The sequence below is a fragment of the Suncus etruscus genome, chromosome 1 (genome assembly GCF_024139225.1).
Source record: "Suncus etruscus isolate mSunEtr1 chromosome 1, mSunEtr1.pri.cur, whole genome shotgun sequence".
NCBI classification, from domain to species: domain Eukaryota; kingdom Metazoa; phylum Chordata; class Mammalia; order Eulipotyphla; family Soricidae; genus Suncus; species Suncus etruscus.
The window spans coordinates 182558146-182573081 of NC_064848.1; the positions used below are offsets into that span (position 1 = coordinate 182558146).

The 14936-nt window shown below is 55.4% G+C and overlaps 1 protein-coding gene across 2 annotated transcripts; it reads right to left on the reverse strand.

Annotated features, from left to right (window-relative positions):
• Window positions 1–4060: 4060 nt before the first annotated feature.
• On the reverse strand, window positions 4061–13797 carry EPN3 (epsin 3). 2 transcript variants are annotated; one of them, XM_049771049.1, is made up of 10 exons: window positions 13374–13797; window positions 9804–10466; window positions 8277–8395; window positions 7446–7526; window positions 7074–7202; window positions 5863–5950; window positions 5163–5429; window positions 4885–5004; window positions 4536–4766; window positions 4061–4399 (listed from the first exon to the last, which is right to left on the reverse strand). In XM_049771049.1, exons 2-10 carry the CDS (start codon window positions 10357–10359, stop codon window positions 4065–4067), a joined length of 1926 nt encoding a protein of 641 aa, XP_049627006.1. In that variant the 5' UTR covers window positions 10360–10466; window positions 13374–13797; the 3' UTR covers window positions 4061–4064. The 2 variants fall into 2 exon arrangements, with proteins under 2 accessions (XP_049627006.1, XP_049627005.1); XM_049771048.1 differs by lacking the exon at window positions 7446–7526.
• Between the last annotated feature and the right edge of the window lie 1139 nt (window positions 13798–14936).

Genomic DNA, 14936 nt, shown 5'->3' on the forward strand with positions numbered 1-14936 from the left:
GATGATGCACCAACTTTATGCCCTCACTTGGACTCCTCCCACCTTGAGTCGTGTGTTACCTCAGCCCCTCGACATGGATCCCCCACTGCCTGCCAGACACTGCTGTGGGAGGCCACTGAGAGAGGTCAGGTTTCTGCCCTAATTCTACTCAGTCTGACTGGGTCTCTTGCTAGAGGCAAGGGGGAGGAGTTGAGGGGGTGAGAGGTCATTAAGGGCCACAGGATGGTGGCTGTGGCGCTGTAGGGGTAATAATGGGAAAAGCAGGAGGTATCAATGCAAAGGTCTTGGGATGCCACCGTGATTTGGGGTGTAGGAGTCCTCAGATTCGGGGTGGCTGAGCTTCTGAAGCAAGGAGGTTAGGTGGTTTTGTTTTTTGTTTGGGGTCATGCCTGGCATGCTCAGGGCTTACTCCTGGCAGGGCTCAAGAGACCATATGGGACATGGGGGATTGAACCAGGTTGGCCACCAAACCAAGGAAGTCGGGTCTTAAGGCTACTGGTAACTGTGAGGAGGTTGAGTTCTTAGGGGAACATGGAAGTCTCTGGGCAGTGAGTGAATGACTCAAGTCTGGAATGTTTCATTAGGTTGCCTGGTAGGAAATGAAATGGAAAGAGACAAGAGCACAAGTAGGTATAGTTCTGAGGCACTGGAGGATCCAGTGAGATGGTGGCCGTCTGTATTGGGGGCTGGAAAGCTGGAGGGGATGTGACTGGTCTGTGGAGGAGACATGTCAAGTAGGTCAAGGGAGGAAGAGGAGGCTTCTGTCAACAATGCTGACAGAGTTGGATTTACTTTAGATTGGAGGGACACAGGGAGAGGCTGAAGCTGGGTTTCAGGAGCTCCTTTCTGAGCTAGTTGACCTGAGGGATCCTTTTGTTCCTTTGTTGGGTCAAACGGGCCATTCCCAGCTCTGAGCTTTGGAGTTACTGCTGGCAGTGCTCAGGGAACATTCAATTGTGGGGATCAAATCCAGACCCTGAGGCAGTGATGACAAGGTTCAAGAGAAGGAATGGGGACAGTCATTGTGGGGGTCTTTATGGACAGCCATAGGAGGACACCTGTGATGGGGGAGGGAAGAGAATTAGACTCTGGTTTGGGGAGAAGTATTCTGGACAGCCAGCAGCACAGCTCGTGTGCTAAGGGAGCTATCTGAAAAGCATAGAACAGAGGGCCGAAGGAGGAAGGGGCCGTGTGGTCATAGTGTGAGATGCTAGTGATGGGTGTGTGGGGCAGGAAGTGTCCACAACCTTCGGCACTGTGGTGGCCATGAATGGCTAGATGCGGTAAGGTTGAAGACAAGAGCTGACTGTGGGCTTAGAAGGGAGGGAAAAGCGGGGAGGGGGTCACACGTAGGAGGGGGAAGAGGGAGGATGAACAAAAACTTTATTTTATTTATTTATTTATTTATTTTTGGTTTTAGGGCCACACCCGGTGATGCTCAGGGGTTACTCCTGACTCTGTGCTCAGAAATTGCTCCTGGCTTGGGGGAACCACATGGGTAGCTGGGGAATCAAACTGTGGTCTGTCCTAGGTCAGCCGCATACAAGGCCAACGGCTTACCCCTGCGCCACCGCTCTGGCCCCATAATGAAAACATTTTAGATTGATGAGACTCATTAGGACAAATATCAAGGGGCAGGATTTGGTTCAAGAAAGCAACTGATGGGCCAGAGAGAGTACAGCAGCTAGGGTGCTTGCCTTGCATATGACTGACTTGGATTTGATCCCCAGCATTCCATATGGTCCATTTAGCGTGCTAGGAATGATCCCTGAGCTCAGAACCAGGAATAAGCACTGAGAACCACTGGGTGTGAGCCCCTATCCCCCCCAAAAGAAAGCAAACTGATCATGGGGGGAGAGACTTTTTAGGAGAGGGGGGTGTGGGGTGGTGGGAAGCCAGTGGGCATACTCTGGAAGACTGGAAGAGCATCGGAGCAAAAGGTATTGCCTCAGATGTGGGGTAATCTGGGGTGATGAGAAATCCCAATCTGTGGCCATGTGTGAGGATGACTGAGGAATCTAGGGGCCACCAAGGATGTCCTTGTGGATAATGGGTCATATGGATTAAGCAGGATCTGGCAGGTAAGGCCCAGAATGAGGTGGAAGTCGCTTCTGTTTCTGGAGAAGATGAGCACCCATTGATGGGGTTCCACAGCCTAGGTTGGGGTCCCACCAGAGGCAATGGTACAACAGTAGGTATGGGGGGGGGACCCAGGTTCTAGCCTCTGCTTAACAGGAAGCAAAATCATCACTCTACAAAGGCCTTAGGGAAGAATGATGTCCCTATGGGAGATGAGAAAAGCCCTGTTGGGGAATGGGATACCAGAAGACCCTTGTGCCTACGGGTGGGCAAAGGACAAGTGGGAGGGCTGCTCCCCCAAATCAGATGCAACCCCTCAGCACCAATGTTGTGCTTAAAAACCAACCAAGAAAAGGATGGATGAGAACTGGCTTTGGACCCTAAACTGGAGTCAGAGAAGGGCCTGATCTCACTTTAGGGTTAGTCTGAAGAGGGGACCTGTCCCCATGGACACTGATCTGGGAGGAGCCACATCACACAGCATCCTCATAAGGGACCTTGTTCCCACCTGCCAAGAGGAAAGGAGGCAGACTCACAGAGAGGTGAAGTGATTTACTCAAGGTCAGGAAGCATAACCACTCATTAGTCAATGATTAGTATGATTAAGTGCAAGCTTTGCGTAGAGCTCGGAGCCCCGGCCTCCTTTCTGTCTTGCCACCAGTTACTGGGGGACAAAGCAACTCCTGGGCCCCGCAGGAAAGAGAGTGACTTTCAGACCCCTCGCCTCCCACCTGGGGCTTTCTGGCCAGTAGCAAAGTTGTTCATAGGATCACATTAGACCAAAGAGGCATGTTTAGACCAAAGAGATCACTTACCACATGTACCCCAAGATAAGGCAACTAGCCCTGCCCATCCCCCCACATAAGCTTCTGGGAGGGATGAGGTTTACTGGGGTTCAGGGGAGAGACAAATGGAATTTCTAGCCAGCTCCAGAGAGGAGTGGGGTAGAGCCAGATTTAAGGCAATTGAATGAAGCAAAATGTGCTAGGGGACACTCCAGCCAGTACTCAGTACCCATTTGTCTGCCCCACCCAATTCTGAGTTCCCCAAAGAGGCTTCCTGGACCCCTCCCAGGCCAGCATAGCATTTTATCCGTAGCAGTCAGCCAATATTTGTGTATAAAGACGGGGACCTCAGGGTTGTGCAACCGGCTGCGGTGAGCTCCAGCCCCCCACGTTGTGCTGGCATTGGGACTTGGAGCAAGACACTTCATCTCTGAGCCACTTTCCTCGCCCATAGACTGTGGCCCTGGCATTGTGCTCTGCTGCCCCATTTGACGTCTTCACCCAGTTTTGAACAAGAGGCCTCGCATTTTCATCCCGCAACTAGGCCTCCTAAATAAAGGCCACCCGTGCTGGGTGGGTGGGTGGGGGGTAATATTACTGCCTCGGAGGCCTGTTGCAAGGAATAAACGAAGCAATCTGTGGCAAGTGTTTAGCAGTCCTAAGAGCCCAATACATGGGAACAATTGTCTGTTGTTCCTTGTTCTGAGCTCATACTCTGGACCATGTGTGATGAATGAATGAAATGATCGAAGGAAGGAGTGAAGAGCCAAGGATGTGCAAGAGAAGGGGTTGGACTGGGCGGGCTGGATTGAAAATGTGAACAATCTGGGGCCCCACAAGTCGTTTTCACAGCAGCCGTAGATTCATATTGCAGGCCACGCCGGTTGCCATGCCCCGTAAAAAGTCACTTGCTGAGCTGAGGACACGAGTTCCAGTCTTTATTACGGGGGTGCACTAGCCCCCCAAACAGTTCTTTTCGTGTCCAGCTCCAGCAGACAAGCAGGGTGGGCGGATACCTCGCCGAGGGCCTGCGACGGCCAGGGGGCGGAGCCTCGCGACTGTCTGGCACATGGGGCGTGTCATTAGCAATCACCACTCCCCCAAATTAACATAACCACGCCCCAATCGACATAGCCACGCCCCAGAGGGGGTCCTTGCTCTGTGCGCACGCGCCAGGCGGCCCCGACGGGGCGGACACGCTCAGAGGAAGGGATTGGTGCCAGTCTGTGGAGCCGGGTTCAGCGGACCCCCCGAGCCCGACAACGGCAGGAGAGGCTGTGGCAGGCTCCCGGGCACCGGCGTGAAGGCGCCGGCCTGGGGGAAGACGCTCACAGAGGCAGGGAGCGTCACGCCCGCCGGCACGCTGCTTAGTGGCAGGGGCAGGGAGGCGCTGTAGGTCATAGAGCCCAAGGGCGCCCCTAGTGGTCCGCCACTCGCTAGGCCCAGCGCAGGGGATCCAGTGCGCATCTGGTTCAGGGTAGGCCGACCAGGCTCACCCACCCCGAATGGGTTGGTGGGCGATGGAGCGCTGAGACCTGCAAAAGGAGAGTAAAAGGGATGGGGGGGCTTGCAGTGAGTCTGGGGACAGAAGTCCCCTAAATGGGACCTTAGAAATGCAGCAGGCTAAGGAGACCCTCCCCAGGTGAGAACTCTTAGGGATGAGTGACCTACCTGTCAAGAAGGGGTTCCGGGTCTTTGCAGCCTGGGGTGGCTTCACTAATGAATCGAGATTGACCAAGGAAGAGGCCGTTGGGCCCAGGAAGGACTCTGGAGTCGGGCAAGCTCTGGCCTCCTTGCTGGGCTGGGCCAGCGCTTCCCCCATCACACCCAAGTCAAACGTATCTGGCTCCTTGGTTCCGTTTTGCTTGGAACTGGGGATGGGGTCTCCAAACAGGTCCAGGTCTGCAACAGACCCGGCGGAGTTCACTGTCACGGGTGTGGGAGGGACACCCACAGAGCCAATTCTGGGTGGGCCCTCATTCCCCAGAGCTGTCTCATCCCCTGCCTGCCTCTTGCTTACCCACAGGGCTGCTGGGTTTTCCGGAACAGGGCAGAGTCTGGGCATACTCCAGCCCCTCCTTAGTTTCTGTGGATCCTGGAGGTTTGGCAAATGGGTCCAAGGCCAAGGTGCCACCTAGAGCTGGCCAAGGAGGAGAAGAGGGAAGATGGGCTGACAGAAAGGGCCAGTGATGGTCTGCCCCTCTCCCCAAGCACGCAGTCCTCTTCTCACACAGACTCTGTTACCTCTGGAGAAGAGGCTCTCCAGCCCATCACCTGTACCCCAGGCCTTCCACTTACCAGGTGAATTGGAGGTCTCCTGGGAGGCTCCCCACGGGTCAGCCCCAGTGTTGAGTATATGGTGGGGAGAGCTCTGTGCCCAGGGGTCTGTAGTGGCGGTTGCAGTAGGTAGTGCTGGGGTCCGGCCCCAGGGTTCAGAAGAGGAGAGAGTAGGGGGTCCATCCCAAGGCTGACTTCGGGACAGGGCACTCCCAGAGGGAACAGGAGACCAGGGGTCCGCAGAAGGCCCCCAGGATGAGCCGCTGGGCTCTGCACTCTGCCTGAGACCTGAAGTGGAGATAGCACAGACGTCACCAGAGAGCCACAGAACCATGAAAACTTCCTGCTGAAAATACTGCTCCCCCTGAATTGACCGGTTCTTGCTCACAGGCACAGGGCAGCAAGTGTGGGAAGGTTGGTAACCGCCCACCTGGAACCTCTGGGAGAATCAGCCAGGAAGTTCACTGAGGGCCACTCCACAGGCAGGAGCTCATATTCAGCATGTGATCAAGGCCTGAATAGCAGGGCATGCGCACCAAATAGGCAACCTTCCCAAGTCAGGGTCAGGCCACAAGAACATTGGGATTTCTCCTGAGCTGAGCACCCCAGATGCACTCTGCCACCCCTCATTGTGTCCCTGATTTCTGAGGAAGCTGAACTCAGAAGTGACTTGGGGGTGGGATGGGAGACCCTGGACTGGGATGGAGCCCACCACACTCACCTGGGATGTCCCAGGGGTCAGCAGAGCAGTGTGTGGAGGGTGGGGCCGGGGCTGTTGTGAAGAGGTCAGCCAACTCCAGGATGGAAGACTGGAGAAGGCAGAGGCAGAAGTGGGCAGGGTGTGGAGGAAGGGCAGGTTGCTATGATCTGTCCTCCTAACTCTAGTTCTTCCTTTCCTGAATTCCTTCTACAAACATCTTGAACACTCCCTCACCTCTGCTGCTTTCCAGTTTGCAAGTGCTTCCTTATCCACTCAGGGCCTAATTTTCCCAACAACCCCATGGCCAAGCAATGGTGGAAGCTCACTGACCCTCAGGAAGCAGAAAAGAGCCACACACAATGGCTTCTGTTCAAGGCCTCAGTTGGCATGATCCCAGGAAAAGCGTGAACAACTCTGGAGGTGGTATAGCTCCCCACTCAGAGAAAGAGTGCAGGCAAGCACCATTTCATAAGGGGACACCCAGGAGAAGCCTTGGGGGGGGATTTTGTCACCTAGAGACTACTTCTGAGTACACCTAGTAACTGCTTCTGCATACAGGCTGAGGGGGACTAGATCTGGTGAGGACCAGAGATGGGACAGAGAAATAGTACAGCAGGAAAGGTACTTTCCTTGTAGGCGGCCAACCCAAATTTAATCACCATCACCGTGGATGGTCCCCTGATCACCGCCAGGAGTAATTCCTGAATGCATAGCAAGAGTAACCCCTGAGCATTGCCAGGTTCAGCCCCAAACAAAAAATAAAAATAGGATCCCAGGGGCCCTGAGTCAGGCAGCATGAGCATAACATCCTCACATGATGTGCTGCTACGAGTCCGGTGATCCAGCCCAACTCCCAGGCCCTTCCTTATCTTAATCTGCACATCACACATGCCTGGGATCAAGGGAGGCTGGAAGTGTTCCCTGACAAGTCAAATCCTTTGTCAGAGGGGGACAGAGGTCCAGACAAACGGACTGTCTCACAGGGGCAGGGAGGCAGCAAATCTAGAGTTTGAACCCAAGGGTTTTAGACTAAGGTTCCTTTCACCCCACTCTGCTATGGGCACCATCCCAGAAGGGGGCTGCTTGTATCCCCCTTTTTTCACTGAGCACTCTGCAATGTTGCTCACTGTTGGCCATTGACGCTCCTGCTCTCTTCACCTCCTAATGCTCTTCACAATGGCAACCTGCTCCAGCTCTCTGTTGGGTGCCCCCCGGACCCCAGTTCCCCCTACCTGGCTGGTTTTCAGCTTCTCTTCCTCCTTGCTCTCCTCTCTCTCAGGCTCTCTGTCCCGCCGCCGGCGGGCTGGGGCCCCAGCACCATTGGCCATGGGGGAGTCTTCTTCCCGCCAGGACTTTACCTCCTGCAGAAGAGGATGCAGAGAGTGAGGTGCCCAGGCTGGGTGTGAAGGGGCCTCAGATGCAGTCAAGCCAAGGGCAAAGGTGGGCAGTTAAGATGAGGACAGAGGACGTAGAGGAGCCTGGTTAGTGGCATGTTTCAGCTCTAGCAGTACCTGCACCAACACCAACACTGACACCTGCACAGCACCGGCACCTGCCCCAGCACCTGCCCCAGCACTGGCACCGCTTATGGGCCCGGCCACTACCTTCTCATGCTCCTGCTGGCTCAGGCGCAGAGCCAGCTGCAGCTGCAGGTCCTCGTCCCTGTGGGAGGCGGGGGGGACAGGCTGCGGGGGAGGGAAAGAGGGGTGAACTGGGCCCTGTGCTCTGCTCCCACTCTTGGGCCATGACCCAGCTCAGGAGGAAGGAGAGAGAATGAAAGAGGGAAAGGGGGATGTCGACTCCAAGGCAGGGAGTACGGCCAGCCCCCAGATGGCAGTGTGTGGGGTTCTTCTCCCTGTGGGCTTCTGAGATGCCCTTTCAAAAGCAAGATGAGTCAGGGAAATAGTGTGCTTGGTGGCGCACATGCTGAGCCTGTGTGGGTTCATTCCTGGCACCTCATGCCCTCCGAGCACTACTGGGGGTTGTCCCTACACAGCAACAATAAACATTCTTTAAGAAAATCAAGATTGATGCATAGGGACCCCCTACATGTAGTCCAGACTCTGCTATGCAAGGCCCAACTACCTGTCCAATCTACGTGGAGCCACAAAGATGATGGCAAAGAGGGAGCTATTGGGGGTCTGTCTCTGCCCCTGAGGACAGCTGATGGGGAGCCAGACTTTCTGTGTCCTGGCGTGTGTTAGCATGTTTACCCACATTTGGGTCTAGAAGACATGCTGTGTATACTCAACTGCCCTTCCCAGGCCCACAGATAGACCTGGAAGCGGGAAATACTTCCTTCAGGTATATTCTTGGGGGCACAGATAGCCTCTGTGTCATCCTCAGAGGATGGAGTGTTTGGATTTAAAGGAAGGGCAATATGGGGTGTCTTGAAGCCTCCCTCACCCGGCCCACCCTCTTAGCCAGGGCCTGACCTTCTCGGCTTCCTCGCGGCTCATGGCCAGAGCTAGCTGCAGCTGCAGCTCCTCTTCCCCAGATGTCTGTGGCCGCGCCTGCTCCAGGTCCGACGCATAACGGGGAGAGGAAGAGGAGGCTGCAAAGACAGGGCCTTCATGTGAATGCCTGGTGTCTGCAGGCTTCTCCACACCCCAGGGAAGCCCAGTCTCAGAGTTGAAAAGTGCAGGCCAGGCCATGGGTTCTCTTCGAGTTTTGCTATCCTACCCCCTAAGGATTCGAAGAACTCAACCATTGCCCTCCCACAGATGAGCTTCAAAAGGCCAGGACCCCTCCAGAGATGGGAACTCTAGTCCCTCAATCCAGCAGCTAAACACCTCCAGGTCTTGTCCAGCTTAGGATAAATGGGGTGGGAGGAAGAGAGGCTGCTGTCATTCAGGCTTAGCTCAAAGAATGCAGCTTTCCGAGAAAAGCTGACCACGGGCAGCCCTGCAGGCTTGAGTGGACCCTGAGGCTGACTAGGCTGCTGGCTGGGTGGGCTGCACCATGAAAGTGAGTGAACGAGTCAGTGCCACAGCCTTTAGGTGTGGGGAACAGAACAGCTTCATAGTGACCTAAGCTATATCCAGCATTGAGGGATGCAAGAGTGTATCTGTTAGGGGCACCCACCACTGTGGGGAGGGGACAAAAAAGCTGTGTCCTTAAAGTGGGCAGTCTCAGGTCTGGACTGGCCTCAAATTTCCATATCATACAACTGAGCTAGAAGGGCTGGGAGGGAACGAATTCAATGGGTTGAAGCACCTGTTCTGTATATAGGAGGTTCATGTTCAAAGTCCAGCACTACATGGTCCCCTGAGCATCACCAGGAATGACTCTGAGCACTGAGCTAGGAGTAACCCCTGAGCACTGTCTGGGGTGACCCCAAAAAAAAGTTTGAGAACATCAACCCTGTTTACATATGTAATGATGATGGGGAGGACAGTTCCTGACCACCCGGCTTGAAGGGGCAGTATGAGAAGACAGAATCATACACCCAAACCTGTATTTCTGCTGCCTCATTGCTCTACCCAAGAGTCTATTTACAGGAAATACAGTCGAATACTGAATAGCATCACGAATACCAGGAATCACAAGTACTGAGTACCATTACAAGTACTAGCATCAACAGTATCAAGAATCACGAGCACTGAGGACCATCATGAGCCCCAGTATTCACAAGTACCAAGTACCATCAAATACCAAGTACCATCATGGGTACCAGGAATCACAAGTATCAAGTACCATCACAAATACCAAGTACTACCACGAGTACCAGGAATCGCAAGTACCCAGTACCATCACGAGTACTATCATTTGGAGTATCAAGAGTCATGAGCACTGAGTACCATCATGAGCACCAGGAATCACAAGTACCGGGTACCATCACATCTGTCACTGGCCTGTGGATTGTTTGTGCCCTGATCTCACACCCTGCCCTCGCTCTGAGGGAGTCTGTGTAGGCCAGCCCCCCATCCCGGTTTCCTGACCACCCATGAGGTGCCACTCACAGTTGTAGGAGGACGGGGAGCCCCGGGTGCGGCTGTAGCCCATCTGCCCGCTGCCAATGCCCATTCCCTCCAGCGCCATGCGCTCCTTGGTCTTGAGGGCGTGTGTCCGCTCCTGGCGGAGCCGCTCCTCATCCTTGAGCAGGGCCATCACCTGCTTGACCTTCTCTCGCACGTTGACGCCCTGGTCCTTGCCATCGCGGTCGATGTGCTGGAAGTCCTTCAATGTCTGGATGGTGTAGAGGTTCTCCCGGCACTGCTGAGCCACACGCTCCGAGCCGGTCTTGAGCAGGTAGTCGAGCAGCGTCAGGGCCTTGTACACGTGCCGCCAGTTCTTGCCGCTGTCATTGAGGCGCCGCCACAGCATGCCCATGACCTCGGCGAAGGCCACTGTGTTGAAGGTCAGGTCGGCGATCTCTGACATGAGCGAGCTGGGGGGGCCCCATGGGTCATTGCTGGTGGCCTCGCGCACCTTGATCTCTGCCTCCGAGTAATTGTGCACGATGTTCTTCACCTGGCGCCGCAAGGCGGAGGTCGTCATGGCGGGGGACTTGGACATGGGCGGCCTCCGCCCCAGCTGGAGGCCTCCGAGGGAAAGTCACCGGCTCCACGGAGGGGCCACCTTGTGCTTAGCAGGGCAACTGTGTCCTCGGGTCCCGCATGGATCTGAGAAAGAGAGGGTTCAGAAACTTAGAGGCACCCCAGGCTGGCCACTCAGTCACCCACTTATGGCCCAATTGAGCCTCCCTTTTGCCAGGGCTCCCCTTCAGTAGAAGCCTGTTGTTTTCTGATTTGATTCCTTCTCTCACAGACCCCTTCAGCGTGTCCCCTTAAATTGCCCTCTCATATGGCAAATAAGTGATTGTAATCTCTACTGGGGTGGAGGGCGGGGAGTTGAGAAAGGGTCTGAGAAAGTCAAATGATTTGTCTGAGATTGAAGGACTCCTATGAGGAGGGAACCAGGGTTAACCTCCCACAATGCTTGTTCTTGTCAAGAGACCCAAATGGGTCCCCCAGGAAAGTCTTCTCATCTCATTTCCACTTACTTGGCTACCTCTTTCTGTGTCTACTAAAATCTAACCCAATACCTAACCTCTCTCTGTCCTCTCATCTGGTATTGCTAATTCGTGTCATTTGAGCAATTCACCACCTTTGTCCTAGGCCTTCACTGAGTCAGGGACTATGCAAACACAGAAAACCCGTCCATGTCCAGAGAATCACTGTCTAACAGAGTCTAAGAAGTCCCAAGTTAGGAAAATGAGGGGAAAACTTCCTGGAGGAGTTGATGACTGAGTTGAGATGTAAAATCCCAAGGATGAAGAGGAAGCGAGCTGGCAAGGTGAGGCAGAGCTCAGAAAGAATATTATGTGCTGGGCCAGAAGGTGAGAGAGAGAGAGAGAGAGAGAGAGAGAGAGACAGAGACAGAGACAGAGACAGAGACAGAGAGACAGAGAGAGAGACAGAGAGAGACAGAGACAGAGACAGAGAGGAGAGACAGAGGAGAGAGAGAAAGCAATGTTGGTGGGAAGTTACCTCTCAAAGAGCTCCAGCCTCCCCCTTTTTCATTGTACACCTGTGAGCACTGAGGCCAGAGAAAAGACATGGCTTATAGCCATTGAGCGTGTAGGAGGCAGAGATGGGAGAAACACCCAAGCCTCAGAGGACTAATCCAATACTTATTGTCGGTGTCACCGGTTTTGTCACGGATTCACCTGATTGCTGTTGGATATTGGCCCCACCTTCTCATTCAGGATGCTCCCTGGGGGTAGAGCCAGTGTGGGCTCCCCAAAGCCATGAGGTCCTGGGTACAAGCCAGGTGTCTGGTAGTAGCAAAGGGAGGGTTAGGGCTAGTCCACTACCCTGAGAAGTAGGCCTTCTGGCTAAAGGCAATTCAGACCCAGACAGAAGATTCTCCCAGGAACCTGCCAGAGCCCCACTGAATCCCTCTCAGTCCCCTAGTTTGGGCATGCAGACACACACACACACACACACACACACACACACACACACACACACACACACACACACACACAGCCTGGGGTGCCCCACAGAGCCTCCATCTCTGCTGTCCCCACTCTGCAGGAGTGCCCAGCATCAAGCCCTGTAACTGAACTCAGTTCTAAGGTGACCCCCCCCCCCACAGGTCAGGCAGGTTTCACCGGGCAGGGGGGACATGAGGGTATCTGAAGAGCTTCAGAAAGAGGAGGGGAGCCCCCATGTCGAGGAGAGATCAGGTGGGATGGAGAAGGCTGGCTGGGGAGCACTGCCTACCTGCTCTCTGGAGCTTTCTGTCCGTCTGTCCGTCTGTCTATCCAGCACAAGTAGACCTTCTGTTGTAGGGGTGCCCTGCCAACTCTTGTTTAACTCCTGCCCTCCCCCTCACTGGTGACTCAGAGCAGGCTTTACCTCCCCAGCCAGTGGGCTGGCGGGTGGCAAGAGGCAAGATGAGAAATAATTGTGCCGGGCCCACACCCCTCCCAGTGCTGGCCATTGAAACCAGCAGAACCTGTCGGGCATCCGGGCTCCTGGGGCGCCCCAGCCCTCCTGCCCAGCATGCCTGACCTTTTCTGGAGGGGCGGGGCTGGGGATTCCTCACTGTGCCCTTCTGCCAGGAGCAAGGGGGACAGGAAGGACCCTACAAATCAGGGAGGTGTCAGAGACCCCAGAAGTGTGAGGGGGCCCAGCAGAGAGGAGGAAGTGGGGGAAGCCCAGGGAGCAGAAGAGGAAGGAGGTGGCTGGGAGGAGAGGGAGCTGCTGGCTCGCTGCCCGCCTGGTACAGGCAGAGGGTTTTATCGAACACAATATGCCCAGAATAAAAGCCAGTGAAACCGAAACCTCGCGGCCGATAAGGCGCAGCGGCTGCTGCGGCCCGGGCAGCCGGGTGGAATTACTGCAGTGACCTTGAGCCAGACCCTGTCAGGTGGAGACAAGGACACGGAGCGGGCAAGGGCCCCAGAGGCCTGTTCAGAGCTTGGAGGGGCTGCAGGGGAAGCAGAAGGGGGCTGGGGAGTCAGTGGATGGAGACAGGCCACCAGGGGGTACCGTTTAGCTCTGTCCCATAGAGTCTTAGAAAAACTTTATCCCTAGCCCCTTCTGCAGTTCTATGAGGGGTTTGGGGTGACCAGGACTGGCATTGGTCAGGATTTAAGCATCTTCAGAGTAGGGGTTCAAGGAGAGAGAAAGAAGTCAGGCTCCAGGAGCTCAGTCTGTGTTGCCTTCAGCTTTCTCCCCAAGGTGCTTGCTGCTGGTGCGGTGCGGGAGCAGCAGTGCCCGCTGGGGTGCGGCTCCAGTCTAAGAAGTAACAGTGCAGAGTGGGGCTGAGAGGAGGGGTGCAGCGGGGAGTGCCCCAGGATGCATAGTGAGCAGCGTCCTTCCTGGGGGGTGGGGGGGCTGCAGAGAGGAAGGGGAGCAAGTGCAAAGCTTCCAGGCTCCCTGCGGGAACCCTGGCGAGAAGTCAATCCCACCCTTTCTGCTCGCCCGCCTGAGCCCCGCGCCCCAGCGCCTGCGCCCACACCCCGCGCCCTACCCTGCGCCACGCCCTCGCGCCCCTCCCACCAGAAGGGGCCCTCTTACCTGGGGTGCAGGCCCCCTTGGCCCCAGCCCCAGGACGGGGACCACGAGCCTCCTCCGCAGTGACCCTGTGTGCTAGAGGGATGGCACCTCCCGGGCAGCGTTCCCAGAGCCATCCACCAGGCCCCCCGCGCTGCGGCAGAGACCCTCTTTTTGGGGATGGGGCCGGCCCCCAGAAGGGCGCGGCAGGTCCTCCGGGGGGCTGCAGCCAGGGCCCCTTGCTGGCTCGCTCGCTCCCGCTGCCCTCTGAGCTGGCCCGGCTGGCTGCCGCACGGGAGAGGAAAGTTGCTGGGCTGGCCCGGCAGGTCCGCCTCGGCGGTAACAGGACCCGGGAGGGACGCGCGTGCGGCTGTTAACCCCTTCCTGCTGGCCAGCAAGGTTGCATGGGGAGCTGACCTGCCAGGTTCAAGCCAGGCTGGGAACTCGGCTCACAACCCGACCTCGCAGGAAAGGAGTGGGAACCCACTGAGAGACAGCTCTACCCTTCCTTTCTGGGGAGTGAGGACCGGTCTAGGCCCTTCTGGAGGCTCCCAGCTGCCACCTTCTGCCTCTCTGACATCTCCTGCAAACCTCCTCCCACTACCAACTGGAGACGCCTAAGCCCACGAGGTCCTTTTCCAAAACCCCAAAGGCAGAGCCAAGTGAGGAGGAGACACGGGGCCACTCTGGCTCCCATCACGGCTAGATCCTCCCCTTAAGCTAAGTGCCTGCTGTGAGCAAGAGAGAACGAAACACCATTTCCTGGGGTCACTCTTAAGGTTCCACGTGGTCTGATGGATCAACTCAGAATAACTACGGGCCCATGACCAAATGATCTGGCCTCTAGCATTTAAGAGAACTGTTCATGGACAGAGTCATAGATAGTACAGAGACTAAGGTGCTTACCCTGCACACGGCTGGCTCAGTTCCCAGCACTGCTTGTGGTTCCTGAACCTGCTAGGAATAAGCCCTGAGCACTGCTGAGTGTACCTCCCCCAAAATAAAAGGTGTGTTCAGTTTGTTCTCTACAGTGGATTATATCCTTGGATCTAGCTGAAGTGGGTGTGAGAGCACTTGGCACCTAGGTATCTTAGCCTCTTACTTGCTCATGCCTATGATGGCACTCAGGAACTTGGCACAGAAAGCATGACCAAGGGGGTACCATGTATCCCTGCACATCTCAACTCATTCCTGCTACTTCTACTGACTTGCTCTTCTCACTGACCCATGAGGACTCTTCTGACTCTTCCACCTCCTCAGGCCTTTTGCCTTTGCTCCTGCTGGATGATTTCAGGGACTGGAAGAGAGACAGCTACAGAGACCATCCCTCCAAAGACAACAGAAGGCAAGGAGAGTCTGCCTGCTAATAGACTTCATCAAGACACAACACTCAGCTTTACAGCTTCAATACTAATCTCTGAAGGGACATCAAGCCAATGAGTCTCCCAAGTACACCATTTTGGAGCTGAACATTCTGGGGTTTTTTGAAGTGGGGTCCGACAGCCCTCCATCCCTATATATTAAGAATCTCCAGCAGTCACACCCACATCCCACAGCTACTGCCATGTAAACGGCTCTACTTCATAA